Genomic DNA, 14,279 nt, shown 5'->3' with positions numbered 1-14,279 from the left:
GGCACTGAGGGTCACGGCCCTCAGTGAAGTTCCAATTGTGCAGCACAGCACAGACAGACACCATAGTCAGTTTCAACCTTAACCTTCAGCTCTTCACCCATTTTCTGTCCTTCTCATTCATGTTCCCTATTCTGCAAGTCTGTGGGATCTCACACCAACACTCCCCCTTCGCCCATATTTGAAATGTTTTCCTCTCTACCAGAGGTACCTTTCTTCTATTATCTACCCACTGGGCCCACTCCTACTCATACCTCAACACCCTATTCAAAATTGCCACCTCTCTGATGCCTTCCACAGCCTTTCTTCTTCTTATGCCCATAGTACTTTGTTTGACCTGCTGTCAAAAATACTGACCCCAATGTGCTGTAAGGAGTTATTTACACGACTGACACCTCTTTCAACACAACTGTGAGCTTCTCCAGACCATGGATCCTGTCACATGCATCCTCGCGTTCCTCTTGGCTAACCTGGTGCCTGACACAGCAGGTGCTCAACAATGATTGCTGAGAGAATGAATGAATGAAGGAATGAATGTTTGGAGAGATAACTGAATGGATAGAGGCCCACGTTGTATCATTGGAGGGAGTGAAGTCCCAGGGGAAACAAGGGCTGGACACACCTGCCTGGCTTCTCTGAACATCATGCCTGACCCTCACTCCCTGTTGGACTCTTCAGGCCTCTTGGCGGAAGGCAGAGTCAGTGGGCAGGTGGGACAGCATCCACCTTCTGACTACATCTGTCTTCAAACCTAGTTCATGCTTGATGCTCTTGTCATTTTCATTGGGGTCACAGGTTGTAGGAAAATATTTGTCTGTGAGTCACAAGAGGGTGTGTGTCTGTGTGCAACGTGTTTGCCTCTGTCTGTCAGGTCAGATAAGGGAAAGGGTTGTAAGAAGCTGAAGACATTCCACAAATGTCAGATACTATTAAGTGTTGGCACGTCTGCTTGCAGACTGAAGAACTTCTTGAGTTGCACAAGGCTGGCTAGGTGCTGGGGGAACGGGGGGCTGCCCTAGGTATGAGGCCTGCCCTCCAAGGGCTTCCACCCTGGTTGAGGAGATGAAAGACGTCCTCATTTGACTCAAGGGCATGGTAGGGGCGAGGGGTGTTCCAGGAGCTTCAGGACGAGAGAGCTCAAGGGGCCGGACTGGTGATGCAAGGCATCGTGGTGGGGCTGGGCTGCATGCTGATTCCTAAATGATGGGTTGTTTTCGGGTGTAAGGGAAAGGAGGAGAGGGGTTTTAAATGAGAACTCTTCATGATCCCTAGGACTGAGGGAGAGCCAGCTGGAAGAGGTGGGTGCAGCGGCAGCAGGAAGAGGTGGCTTGGGATGAGAGGAGGGCGGAGGGTGGAGGGCTTCACACTGGGGCCTCCTGTAGAGGCTGGGGGAGACAAGGTCGCTGGCTGTGAACTGCTTAGTGTCATGGTGGTCCATGGCTCCAGACTGGGGCCCATTGCCCTGCTACATCAGGCCGGTGGTCCTGCCCAGGAAGGAATGAGGTGGTGCAGCACAGACTATCCTTCCCACTGCAGAAATAAATGCAAAGTGCCCTCCTGGGGATCGTGCCTGGACCACTGTGGGGTCCTGTGTGTGCCTTTTCTCCCTATCCCACACTCTGTTTTCACCTGCCAGTTCCCAAACATGAGCAAATCCGAGTCAATGGTTCAGAGTCGGGGCTTGTTCTGTGAGCTGAGCTCTGGGCAGGCACAGACACAGAACGCCCCGTGGGCCACACAGAGAGCCGTTTCCAGAGGCCTCTTGCATGTCTGCTCCATAAGCATGGGCTCCAGATAGCGGTGGAACTGAATGGGAGGCCTGGCTCTGCCCCTTGCTGTCTGGGGCCCTTGGACAAGTGGTTTAACTTCTGAGGCCCAGCTTTCCTCGTCTGTCAAATGGAGCTGCAGATCCCTCCCCATGGGGATGCTGTGAGGGCTGAATGAGAAGAGGTCTGTAGAGAGTTTGTTACAGAGCCTGCCACCTGGCCAGCAGCTCATGACCTGTCTTTCTGCTGCTGTCCCAGTCCCTGAGGTAACACAGTGCTTCTGCTCTTCAGTTTATGAAGCCCTTTACTGGGCTTAACTCGCCTCCCAGCCACTCTGCTCAGTAGGCGGCTCCATTTTATGACTGGCCCACTGGAGGCTAGAGCCGGGGCCTCCTGCTTCTGTCCAGGGTGCCCTCCACGGCCCTGCCCTGATGGCCTCCCCCAGTGGGAGGGTCTGGGCTCTTTGAGGAGGCCGTCTCACCCCTCAGGGACCCTCTCCTGCAGGGCTGAGCCAAGGTCAAGGCTGCAGCTGCTGGGCCCAAGACCTTCTTTCCTGAGTCCCAGATGCCACGAGGCTGGCCCCTCTTGGGACTCGGCTCAGAGCTGGCGTTGAAGAGCAGTTCTTCCCGGAGCAGCGGTGCGCCCGGGAAATGAGAGCTGAGGCCTTTCCTCTTCCCCCTCCCCCGCCACATCCCTGGTCCTGCGTCTCATATCTCTCGTCATAGCTCCACATGCTTCTCCCTCCTCAGCTCCTTCCCAGCTCCGCTCAGCCCACCTGCTGTCCCCGGTTCAGCATCCTCTGCCGGCTGCCGTGCCATGTGTTGCCAGCCCGTCTTAGCCCTGAGTGCGCGTCTGAGCACCGTTTACCAGAGAAGCCGGGGCGGCCTGCAGGCTGGAGCGCTTGCCCTTATGCCTCCCGGATTCCCCCAGTGAGGACCCAGCTTCCCCAGAGCAGAGGGAGCCTTGGTCACGGTGCCAGTCTGTTAGGCACAGCCAGGGCCACGGAGAGGGGGGCATGCCTCTCCTGGGACCCCTGCACCCTCATTAATTCCAGTGGAGGCGACTCCCGGCCAGGCCCACACCCTCTCTCTCTCCCTAAGAGGACACGGAGGAGAGCAGTTGGGCTTTTACTGTCTGAGGTGTGGGGGATTAGCGGCGGGACTTGCCAGGAAGAAGAGATTTGGGATGGGCCCTCATTACAGTCCTAAACTTCCACCCCAGTCTCTTTGGACTTTGCTCTTGATGTTTAAAACTCAAACTGACTTCTCAGCACATTCAAACTGGGCCAGGACTTTGGCAACTGTCAAGGGGTGGAAACGAGTTAATTGTTGTGTAGCATTTCCCTTTAATAGCAAGGATCTGAAAAAATGGTACGTGGGGGCAGGAGGTCAGCGCGGGACATTTCCTCATTTGCTCCCAAAGTCTCTTTGGATGAAGGCACAGCCACACTTGGAGCCCAAAGCACTATTTGGATTTAGGAGTCGGGATCAGCCCCACATATGGGGCTTTATGTGTTGTTCAAGTCCCCCTCCACAGCCCCTAGCCACCAACCCCCCCCCGCCCCCCATGCCGGCCCCATCCACTTTCCCAGGCTGCATCTGTCCTCAGCATCGTGGATGTCAGCAGGCTGAGATGGCGGTGGCAACGAGCCTGGGACACTGCCCCTGGTGCCCTTTCTCCTCTCCCACGCCTCCTTTGAACCCCGGGCCTCGGGAGGTCCAGTGTGAACCTTGCTCAAGTCCAGAGCCTTCTTGTGCAGAGGAGGAGGCTGAGGCCCCGTGAGGAGAAGACTCAGGGCAGGACTTGGGCAGCCTAACTCTCAGCCGGTGCCCCTAGCGGGAGCCAGTTGCTGCATATTGCCTTCTCAGATTATCAAGACGCTCTGTGCAAGAATCAAGGCCATGGGGGAAGGCGGCAGGCACCTGGGTGAGGAAGCAGGCAGGGAGGGCCATGCCCATCTGCGACATGAAGGGCTTCCTGGGGATCAGAGCACTTGGCAGGGAACCACGGCGAGGGTGTGTGGGCGGTTCTGTGAATATGTGTATCCGTACGCATGCGTTCGTGTGAGTGCACAGAGCATGTGTTGTGTTTTGCTTCTCTCTCCATATCTGGAAAGTCCGGTCGCCCGAGGACGCTGAATTCTTGGGGAGGCAGGGCTGGGTCAGGCAGGACCTCGGCTTGGCCCCATTTTCTTAGCCCACTTTACTTGAGCATCTTTGTGATTTTGCATGCTTGAAGGGAACAGGAGCTCAGTTTTTGGGAACTGCTCCAAGATTTGATGGGTCACTGGTTGAAACTGGCACCCCCCTCAGTTAGCTTGCAAGAGAGCGATCTCCCCATGACTGGTCTAAGGTGTAGGTGCTGAGCAGCCAGAGGGGAGGAGGAGAACCGAGGGAGGGGTGAGACAGCCGAGGTAGGACTTTGGAGGAGCACGTCCCTGGGGGCTCCGGCGGTCAGAGGGGAAGCAGAAAGGGCGGGCTCATTTAAAGGAGGATGGCCTCTGCAGAGATTCACGTTCCAGAGGGCACCATGGGTTTCGCTGTCAAGAGTGGAGTCCAGACGCGTCTTTGCTGAAGGCAGCAGGTGTTATAAGTGCCCAACATTCACGCCACATGTGACGATTGACGGAGAACTTCCCTCTCACGCTCTCTTCCCGACAACCTTAGGCACAGACATCATTCTTCTTCTTCTTTTTTTTTTTTTAAATTAATGGTGAAAAGAAAAGGGAAATTAGCAGATTAAATGGTGCTTCTGTAAAAGTTACAAATTTTAGCCAACAATGTGTCCCAGGAAAAGAATTACAACAGGATAGTGGGAAATAATGACAATTGCCCCAAGAATTGGGAACACTGAGTCAAAAGGAATCTGAAACTTTTCATCCTAATACGGAATAAAGAACAATATAAAGAATTCGAGGGAAAAAATCTACTCCTGGATCATGATGCGTTTGGAAGTAATTAGCCCTGTAGTATGGATCATGATGATAAGTAAAAAGAAATTTCAGAAACCTTGTGATGGAAGAGAGTCTTTACTCGCATGCGGTCTGAGTCAAGAGAGATGGCCACGGCCCAGCCGCAGAATGGAGACGGTCTATAGCACCATTCCTCTTAAATTTTCCAGGGGAAGAATCTGAGCTTCCTACACGGTGCAGGTGATGTCTCTCAGGTGCTCTGGGGGAAGCAGGCCTTGGAAACCCCGGACTTATTTCCTAACGTGAGCTTGGAAGAGGAGAGACTGGCAGTTGCTCTAGTCCAGATCAATCAGTCTACACTCTCTTCCTGCCTGCATAGGCTTTTCCTTTCTCCGCAGGCCCCTCTCCCTGTCTGCTCCCTCCCTCCCGCAGTCCTAGGCTGTGGTCTTTACTTCCTCTCAGTTCCCCTGCACGCCCCCATCCTTCTCAGACTGGCCGGCTCTCCGCCAGGCCGGATGCCCCTGCTTCCCCTCCTCACCGGCTCTCCCGCCAAGGCCCTGCGGTTGAGAAGCTGCCCGCTGTGAGGCTGTGAGTTTCGTGTGTGACCTTCTCCTCTCTGGATGGCAGGAGCCCCAGAGGCAGCTGCGGCCCCTCCCTGACTTCCACATCTTCCTTCTCCTGGTCATTCTTCCTCCTTCTTCTCCCTTCTCCCCCAGGGTCCTCGCTGGGGCTCCACACGCATCCTGTAACCTCCTGAGGCTGGATGGGCTGGCAGAGTGGCCATGGGGACACAAGGGAGGTAGAGAAGCCTGTCACTCCCAGGATGGGAGCGTACATCTCTTGGGGATTAGGGGCTGCATCCAGCCCCGCAGGATGGCCCCTTTGCCACCTTCAGCTTATTTCAGGTGAGTAACTCTGGGAGAACAAAGTGATTTGGAAATTTGGGGTGATTACCAAGGTGTGTTGCGAGTTTTGGACTCAACCTGTTGCTGCCAGGCCAACCAAAGCAGATAATACCTCAATTAGTTGTCTGGCACCGTCAGCCAGCTGAGCTCCCCGACCCTATATAAGGGTCACCCTCGGCCCAGAACTGCAGAAGGTCTCTGAGTTTCCTCCAGCCTTCTGAGTCCATCCTTCCTTTGGAATACCGTGCTGACCGCCGTGAGTCGCCAGGCCAGCTACAGCCAACAGTCCTGCAGGTCTTCCACTGGGGGCCGTGGCCAGGGCTTCAGCGGCCGCTCAGCCGTGGTGTCGGGCCAGAGCCGGATCGGCTCTGCCAGGTCCTCCTCGGCCTCCCGCTCAGGGTCGGCTGCCTGCACCTTGATGGGAGGAGGCTTTGGAGCAGGAGTCTCCACAGCCTCGGCGGGAACAAGAAGATCTCCATGAGTCTGGCTGGAGGTGGCACCCGGGCTGGCAGGTTTGGGGGGGCCAGTGGGGGATACTCAAGGGGCGGTGGTTTTGGAGGTAGTGGAAGAGGGACAGGTGGGGGCTTTGTTGGAAGAGCTGGGGGCTTGGGAGGAGGAGCTGGAGGCTTCAGAGGAGGAGCCAGGGGTTTTGGTGGAGGAGCTGTTGGCTTTGGTGGCTCTGATGGCTTTGGTGTCTCCGGTGGCTTTGGTGGCCCAGGTGGTTTCCCTGGGGGAATCCAGGAAGTGACCGTCAACCAGAGCCTCCTGCAGCCCCTCAATGTGGAGATCGACCCCCAGATTGGGCAAGTGAAGGCCCAGGAGCGGGAGCAGATCAAGACCCTCAACAACAAGTTCGCCTCCTTCATCGACAAGGTGAGCCCTTCTCGGGACCGCTGGACAGTGAGACAAGCTGGCCCACCTGGCTTGTTCTCTGTTTCTTCTCCTTCTTATGAATCAGAGGAAGGACTTGGGGGTTTATGCTGTACCTCAAGCCCTCCGGGGCATATCAGCAGGTGGTGGACCTGCTGAACGCAGCAGCAGATGATGAAGATCCTGAGTCCCTCACTGGGTGGAGTTACTGGCCCCTGCACGTGCCCATTACTGCGATGGATCACAGGCACTGCCAGGATTATTTGTTGCCATCACAGAGGTCCCTTCACTGTTGCCTTTTGAAACCCAGACGCAGAATTCCTTCTCTATCCCAGGTGAATTGTGAGCCGCTCCTCTTTGAAAGAGAGGCTGACTTTGCCAATGCTGGATTTGTGTCTGAGAGATGAGTCACCCTGCCATCCGCCTAAGGAGAGAGATGCAGAGAGTTTTGGGGAGGTGGGAGGGGGCAGGGGGGAGAGGTTCCTCCTCCTGGGTGGTTCTCACAGCAAGATTTCAGTGTGAGGAGCTGCAGACGTGGAGGCCATCGGACATTTGTGGACACGTGCATGCGTGCGAGCCAGGCTGAAGAGATGTTTTACAGGGATTTCCATGCTCCGGACGTTCCATGCAAGGGATGTTATGACAACTGTTTTGGTGACTAGAGGGCATTTGGGTGTGGCTGGCTGCTAACAGAGGGTTTCAGTAGTATGCTGAGTACGATGTGTGGAGATCTCTTTGTGATCCTGGGTTAATATTAGGCCCTAAAGAAAGGGTTTCTGAGGACTCTTTGGGGCACCCCTCACCATACGTAAGTGTCCTGGACAAAGCTGAAGGAGGAGAAGTTGGTCTTATCTTTAGAATATCAGATCTGGGCAGAGCTGGAGCCTTTGAAAGTCAGGTGACCTGCTAGTCCCCAGCAGACACCTGGGTATCTAGACAAATTATTCATAGAAAGGTAGAAAGTGATGTGAAAATGCTTCTTCTCCACAGAAGGTGGGTTTCGCCACCCAAGGCCTTCTCATCATCCCTAAAGGGGGATTCCCAGATCTTGGGGTCCTATTGTCCAGCATAAGGCCTGGCACGTTCTTGGCACTTCGCAAATGTTTGTTGAATGGCCAATTGATTGATATTTACTCCACCTACTTATACAAGTTGGCCTTGAATTTGTGTACAGAAATGTTTTGTAGCAAATGAACTTTGAGACATCTTTAGCCAGTGGCTCAGTTTAAAAGCAGCTGAGCCCTGCGTTTAACAAGGCTGGGCGGAGGGGCTGACCCTTGGTGTGTCTGGACCCTTGTTCCTGGGACCAGGGCTGCCTGATAGCTATTTCTTTACAGTTTTGTCTATTCCCCACCCTAGTGCGGTGTACGCAGATGTACTTTAAACCTCCTCCTGAAGACTACATCTGCCGTCGGATGCTGGAATCTCCTGCTGTTTGTTGAGTACTGAATGTTTGAGGAATGAATGAATGAATGAATGAATGATGTCATGGGAAGATTGTCGAGCCTAGGTGTCAGGAAACTCCAGTTCAGATTTGTTACTCGCTTGTTGTGTGACCTTGGTTATCTCTGGGCTTCAGTTTCCTTACCTGTGCAATAGGGCTCTACCTGCCCTGTGTTACCCCAACGCTGCTGTCCACACGGGGTTAGCACAAACTATTGCAGCCTGCAGCATGCAGCCCTGCTGGAGACACAGGGAGATCCCTGGGACTTTGTTCTGGGGGAGTCAGAGCCGCCGTGATTGGAGCTGGCCCTGGACAGCTCCCGGATGCTCTTTTGTTGTTGGGCGGCAGTTGCGGTTCCTGGAGCAGCAGAACAAGGTCCCGGAGACCAAGTGGAGCCTCCTGCAGGAACAGGGCACCGGTTCTAACACCAACAACCAGAACCTGGAGCCTTTTTTTGAGAACTCCATCAGCAGCCTCAAGGACTTCCTGGGCGGGCTGCACATGGAGAAGAGCAAGCTGCAGGGGGAGCCGAGGAGCATGGAGGAGCTGGTGGAGGACTTCAAGAAGAGGTGCGCGGCCCCAGTGCCCGGGGGAGGGGAGGGTGGGCTGCACGGTGGGAGAGGGCAGATGACAGGCGTCTGGGCTCCCGTTTAGCTGTGTTCCAGCTGGCTGCCAGCTTGTGGGAATTTACCCCCACTCTCTCTGACTTTCAATATCCCAGTCTTTGAGGCAGTGGCTCAGGGCTTGTTTGGGGCAGAAACCCTGTTGGGAATTTACTGAAAGGACACATACAGATAATTCTGGGGGGTTCCAAGAGACCCTGAAGCTCATTCATGAACTTTATAGACTCAGATAAACCCTTCAATCCTCCCTGGACTACATCACCTCCAAGTTCCCTCCAAAGATGAACTTTATTTCCCCTGTCAATAGGCATCTAAATGAGAAGCAACTTACTTTATCGTTCAGAGTTCAGACTCTGGAGTCTGTGTGCCTTGGTCAAGCCCTATTGTGCCACTTATCAGCTCTGTGATCTTGGGCAAGTTCCTTAGCTTCTCTGTGCCTCAGTGTCCCCATCTGTAAAATGGAAAGAGTGATAGCATTTCTCCTATTGGCCGTAATGAGGACCAAATGAGTTAATACAAGTGTCATTTCTGGAGCAGGACCCGGCACATTCTTAGTGACCCATTCTTGGTTTTCATTAATTCAGGAAGTATCTACTGAGAGCCCAAGGGCCTACTGTGCTTGCTGTACACAGAGTTGGCCCCAGGCACTTCCCCAGAAGCTCCTAGCAGCTCAGCCATCTCCCTTTGGTCACATAATAGTTTAAAAAAAATCCAAGTTTCTCCAGGAGGCCTTCCAGGATTGATCAGAATAGCAGCCCATGAGGAAGGGGCTTCTACTCTAGTGCCCAGTAACCGCCACCCCCATTATCACACAGTAGGTGCTCAGTAAAGCCTGTTGAATGAGCTGGGTCTCTCCTGGACCCAGGAGGCTGCACGCTGCAATGACACAGGCCCTGGGCTAAACTGGTGGGACAAGAAGCCCTGAGTCCATGTTACTCATGGGAAGTGCTCTGGGGCCATGGGGACGTCCCCAAGAAGGCAGACCAGTAAGTAACTCGCTTCTCACAGGTACGAAGAGGAGATCAACAAGCGCACGGCTGCAGAGAACGACTTTGTCATCCTGAAGAAGGCGACCGGTCCTTCCCCACCTCCCACCCTGGAGCCCCACTCAACAGAGCGCTGTGAAGGCTGATGGGAGGCAGGAGCTTGGTCCTGCTAATTTGAGGGTCTCCTTTAGGCCATGTGGGGGAGGGCCAGGGCCAGGGCCAGGGAGGGGGTCCCCTGAGGAGCGCCTGGACGAGGGTCTGAAGGAGCCACTGGACTTTCGCCATGTTGCTTCCGAGGGGCGTGTGGGTGTACGAATCTGACCAGGCCTTGAGCTGTGATTGGAAAGCAGACAAAGACAAGAAATAGGATCTCTTTTCAGGGGTGTATTCCCAGGAGCTATGTGGAGACGGCCTATGAGTGTTGCCAATGTAGCTTCTCCCTCGGAAATCCTCCTCCCCCAGCGTCAGTGTAACAGCCGCAGCCTCGGCCGTGTCCTTCCTCTCGCCCTCACAGCCTCCTCCGCTCTTCTCTGATCCACGTTTGCCAGCCCAGCCTACAAAGTGGCCGGTCTAGTCACGCTAGGACGAGTCCGCCTGTGCCGGGACAGGAGCCTCGTTTCCCCTGAGTGGGGGCTCCTGATGGGCAGGTCCCCGGGGCCCCTTCCTCCTGCCCCTTCCCCTAGTGCCCAGGACTGGGCTGAGCCCGCAGGTCAGCAGGGACAGTGACCGACTTCTCTCTCAGGATGTTGATGCTGCCTACATGACCAAAGTGGAACTGGAGGCCAAGGTGCAGAGCGTGACAGACGAGATCAACTTCCTGAGGGCCCTCTATGACGCCGTAAGTGTCCTCCTCTTCTTTAAGCCTCGGACCCACCCCCTCCGTCTCCTGGAGAAGAAGGTGTTCAGAGGCTCACCCGTAGGAGTTTGAGTCGTGTCTGTCCTTCTGACAAAAGTGGTCCCTTCCAGACTGTCCCTCAGTCTGTTGGGAGCCGTCCCTTTGGGGAGCCCTGGGGTGGGTCTGCTCAGAAGTGGCCATGTCTGTCTGGCTCTGCAGGAGCTGTCCCAGGTGCAGGCAGACACCAGCGACATGTCCGTGGTCCTGTCCATGGACAACAACCGGGACCTGGACCTGGACAGCATCATCGCTGAGGTCCGTGCCCAGTACGAGGCGATCGCTCAGAAAAGCAAGGCGGAGGCCGAGGTGCTGTACCACAGCAAGGTGGGTGACACCATCACGTAGCTTCAGAGATTCTTGTCTCTCCCACCAACCTAGCTGGGCGGGCCATCTGGAGGGCAGATCCTGCCTCTGAGTCGTTCTTCTCCACATCTCCAGCATGGCAGCTTCCACTGGTCTGGTCTTACTAGCAGACATCTCCCTCCTAATCAGAGAGCTCTGACTCGGCTCTAACCTGGTGCCTCTCAACAGGAGGGGAAGGTATGACTTCCCCCCAGGAGACATACCACAACGTGTGCAGTCAGTTTTGGTTTGTCACATCTGGGAGTGGGGGTGGGCCTCCTACTGGTGTCTACGGGGCAGAGGCCAGGGATGCTGCTAAACATCTTATAATGCATGAGATCCTTCTCCCAAACAAAGAATCATCCTGCCCCAAGTGTCAGCTGTGCCAAGGTTGAGAGATCCTTAAGCTAGCTCCCTCCGGCTGCACCCCCTTCACTGTTGTAGAGGTCTCCATTTCCCCTCCACCAGTCTGGCTCTTGTCGTCGTGTGCTTCAGGCTTGATCACACGGAGGGGTTGAAGCCAATGTCTGGAAAGAAGTGTGGGGAGGGAAAGGGAGGTGGAGCAAGGCTGGACCACAGACACAAGGAGTTCTGCACCTGAATGTGGCAGAGCTGGCCCTTATGCGTCTGAATTTTCTGGCTTTTCTGCCCAAGGAAGGGCAGCCTGCTGGTTCAGACAATGGCTCCTCCTCTCATGGGCTGCATTCAAGTCCTAGCCCTGTCACTCAAGGGCCGATGTGTTTAGTCATGGTACTCAAGCTGTCTGTGTCTCAGTGGTCCCATTTATAAAGTGGGGATAATAATGCCTTGCTCATCGGGTTGTTGTGAGGTTTAATGAGATAAAGCACAGGGCCTGGGGTAAGGTGTCTGCCCAACTACAGCAGCCATTGTGCTAGGAGATGGGTCCCCTAGTGCAGGGGAGAGAGCACCCGGTTCCCCCAGCTGGGTGACCCTGCACAAGTCACACGTCTGTGTTTGGGTTTTCTTGTTGGTGACATGAGGGGTTGGGTTAGGGGACCTGTAAGGCCTCTGCTGGCTTTCTGAAAGTGTGGCTCCTTCCTGCACAGTTGGGAGAGCTGCAGACCACGGCCGGCAGGCACGGGAGGACCTGAAGAGCACCAAGAGTGAGATCTCGGAGCTCAACAGGATGATCCAGAGGCTGCGGGCCGAGATCGAGAGCGTCAAGAAGCAGGTGAGAAGGAGGAGGAGGAGCATGTGTCCGAATCTGCGGGTTATGCTTGTAGCACGAAACTCAGGGCTCGGCACGCATCGCTGTGACATCCTGGCCCAGACCCACGCATGCCAAGACTGACCCGGAGCAGTTCCGGGCCAGGCGCTGAACAAAGGCTGTCATGTGGACCCTGGAGACTGAAGGCTCATGTGGGCCAGAAATACAGTGTGCAGACGTGATTAGGGAGGTCAGGGAAAGAAGCTGATTGTGTGAAGACCAAACTGGGAGAGTAGCCAAGGAAGCCCACATCCAGATGGGCTAGGGCAAAGAGATGGTGTCTCTGCTAATTCAGGAAGACTTCCTGGAGGAGGGAGGTTTACAGAAGATGCTCAGTCTCTTACCATGAAAGAGGAGAGGGGTACCGGAAGAGTCTGACTCCTCCTGAGCTGGGCCAGTCCTTGAGGCCTGATGTTGCTAATGCCACTCCTTGCCATGCTAGCATCTAGATCGAGGCCCAGGCTTTAACCTCCGCGGGCTGTAGTGCCCTCATGTGCCCAATGTGAGGTGACCCATGGGGAAGCACCAGGCACAGGGCAGGCCCTCAGTGAGCCACGTGAATCTAAACTGGACTCCTGGATTCCCACCCCCAGAGCGCCAACCTGCAGACAGCCACCGCGGATGCAGAGCAGCACGGGGAAGTGGCCCTCCAGGACGCCAGTGCCAAGCTTCAGGACCTCAAGGCCGCCCTGCAGCAGGCCAAGGAGGACCTGGCCCAGCTGCTGAAGGAGTACCAGGAGCTGATGAACGTCAAGCTGGCCCTGGACATTGAGATCGCCACCTACCGGACCCTCCTGGAGGGCGAGGAGTGCAGGTGAGCGGGAGTCCCTCTGGTTCCCAGGAGGCCCAGAGGCCTGGTGGCTTTCCGCTGAGCCTGCTGCCAGTGCACGGGTGCTGGGCGCGCTGCTGGAGGTGGTGGTAGCCCTCGGCAGGCCAGCCTCCTCTTTTTAAGGACCACCAGGTGCTGCCAGACCTCCAGGAGAGCTGTGTCTTCTGCACAACAGTGACACCATCAGAGCCTCCTCTCCCGTAGATTTCTCTACCTTTCATGTCTCACGTTTTAGCCGTAAAACACATATCTGCAAAGAGGAGGAGTCATAGGCATACATATTATTTCTATGCCATTTCTTTATTGTCTTAATTGTAGGTTTTTGAAGGGTGGGTTCCTGTAGCCTGGCACTTGAGTATGGGGCTCTGGCCTATGTGGGTTCAAATAATATCTATTGAATAAACAGGATCCTGAGAAGTGAGGGGAGGATGGGTGGGCCCAGGAATAACCCTCTGCTCTGTTATTCTCTGGGAGAACGTTCGTGGAAAGGGTAGCAACTTAAGTCCAACCTTACCCCATAGAAAGAGGAATGCACACCGTGGTTTTTTTGAGCACCTACCCAGCCCATTTCTTATTGTCAGCATCAGTTAGGAAGGGGCTGGGGGATCAAGGCTTTCATTGCTGTCGACCTAAGCAAGGTGCATTTAGGGAAGGGAGGACCTGGCACAAATGTCTAAACTCCGGGTCTGGTCCTCCCACAGGATGTCTGGAGAGTGCCAGAGTTCCGTGAGCATTGGTGAGTACCGGGCTGTTTGTCTGGGAAGGGGCTGGACATTTATGGAATAATGTTTCTCAAACCGCGGGCCGGTGCTGGTGTGAGATGATTCCATCCGCAGGCTGGGTAGCGGCTGGATAACCCTAAGGCTCTCGGTCCCAAAGGGGCCAACCTTCCTTCCCTTCTTGCGGCCTGCCCTCTCCACCCTCTGGGAGTCTCAGTGGGCGGTACCCCAGGGAACACGGAGTGGGGCCGCAGGGACTGCGGGCTGGAGGTGCGAGGCTCCCTGACCCCAAATGCTCTTTGCAGAGATGGTCTACAACATCATCATCATCAGCAGCGGCGGCGGCAGAGGCGCCCTGGGAGGAGGCGTCCTCCGAGGAGGGGCAGGCGGCCGCCGGGGCCTGGGCAGCGGGGCCAACGGCGGGGGCCTGGGCTCTGGCCGCGGCTCGGGCGGGAGCTCTGTGGTGCGCGGGGGCTTTTCCAGTTCCCGGGGCTCATCTGTCCTCAGCGGGGGCGGCGGCAGCAGCTCGATCCAGGTTTCTCAAAGCTCCTCCCAGAGCCAGCGGTCCCACCAGAAATTCTGAACCGGGCGCCCGAGGTGTCCCCGGATCCCCAGGCTCTTTCACCAGCCAGCACATCCCCGCTCTGTGCGCTATTCCCGACCCCCGTGGGGCCCTCGCCTAACACACATTCTGACCTGCGCCCCTGAGCCCCACCTTCCTGGACGATGGGCTTCGTAGCCCAAAATTTCCTGGGAAGGATGAT

The 14,279-nt window shown here is 55.6% G+C and overlaps 1 protein-coding gene across 1 annotated transcript; it reads left to right on the top strand.

Moving 5' to 3' along the window:
- Nucleotides 1-5,547: 5,547 nt before the first annotated feature.
- Nucleotides 5,548-14,098, top strand: LOC100063342 (keratin, type II cytoskeletal 3-like). Its single transcript, XM_070270350.1, is given in 13 exon segments — nucleotides 5,548-5,579; nucleotides 5,874-6,013; nucleotides 6,016-6,138; nucleotides 6,241-6,452; nucleotides 8,242-8,462; nucleotides 9,525-9,585; nucleotides 10,245-10,340; nucleotides 10,557-10,721; nucleotides 11,807-11,840; nucleotides 11,843-11,931; nucleotides 12,561-12,781; nucleotides 13,498-13,532; nucleotides 13,821-14,098. Coding segments are annotated over 13 exon segments (1,707 nt in total).
- Nucleotides 14,099-14,279: the final 181 nt, after the last annotated feature.

This window comes from Equus caballus, chromosome 6 (genome assembly GCF_041296265.1).
Source record: "Equus caballus isolate H_3958 breed thoroughbred chromosome 6, TB-T2T, whole genome shotgun sequence".
Taxonomy (NCBI): Eukaryota; Metazoa; Chordata; class Mammalia; order Perissodactyla; family Equidae; genus Equus; species Equus caballus.
The sequence above is the reverse complement of the archived record's forward strand: the minus strand, read 5'-3'. Positions and strand labels throughout refer to the sequence as shown.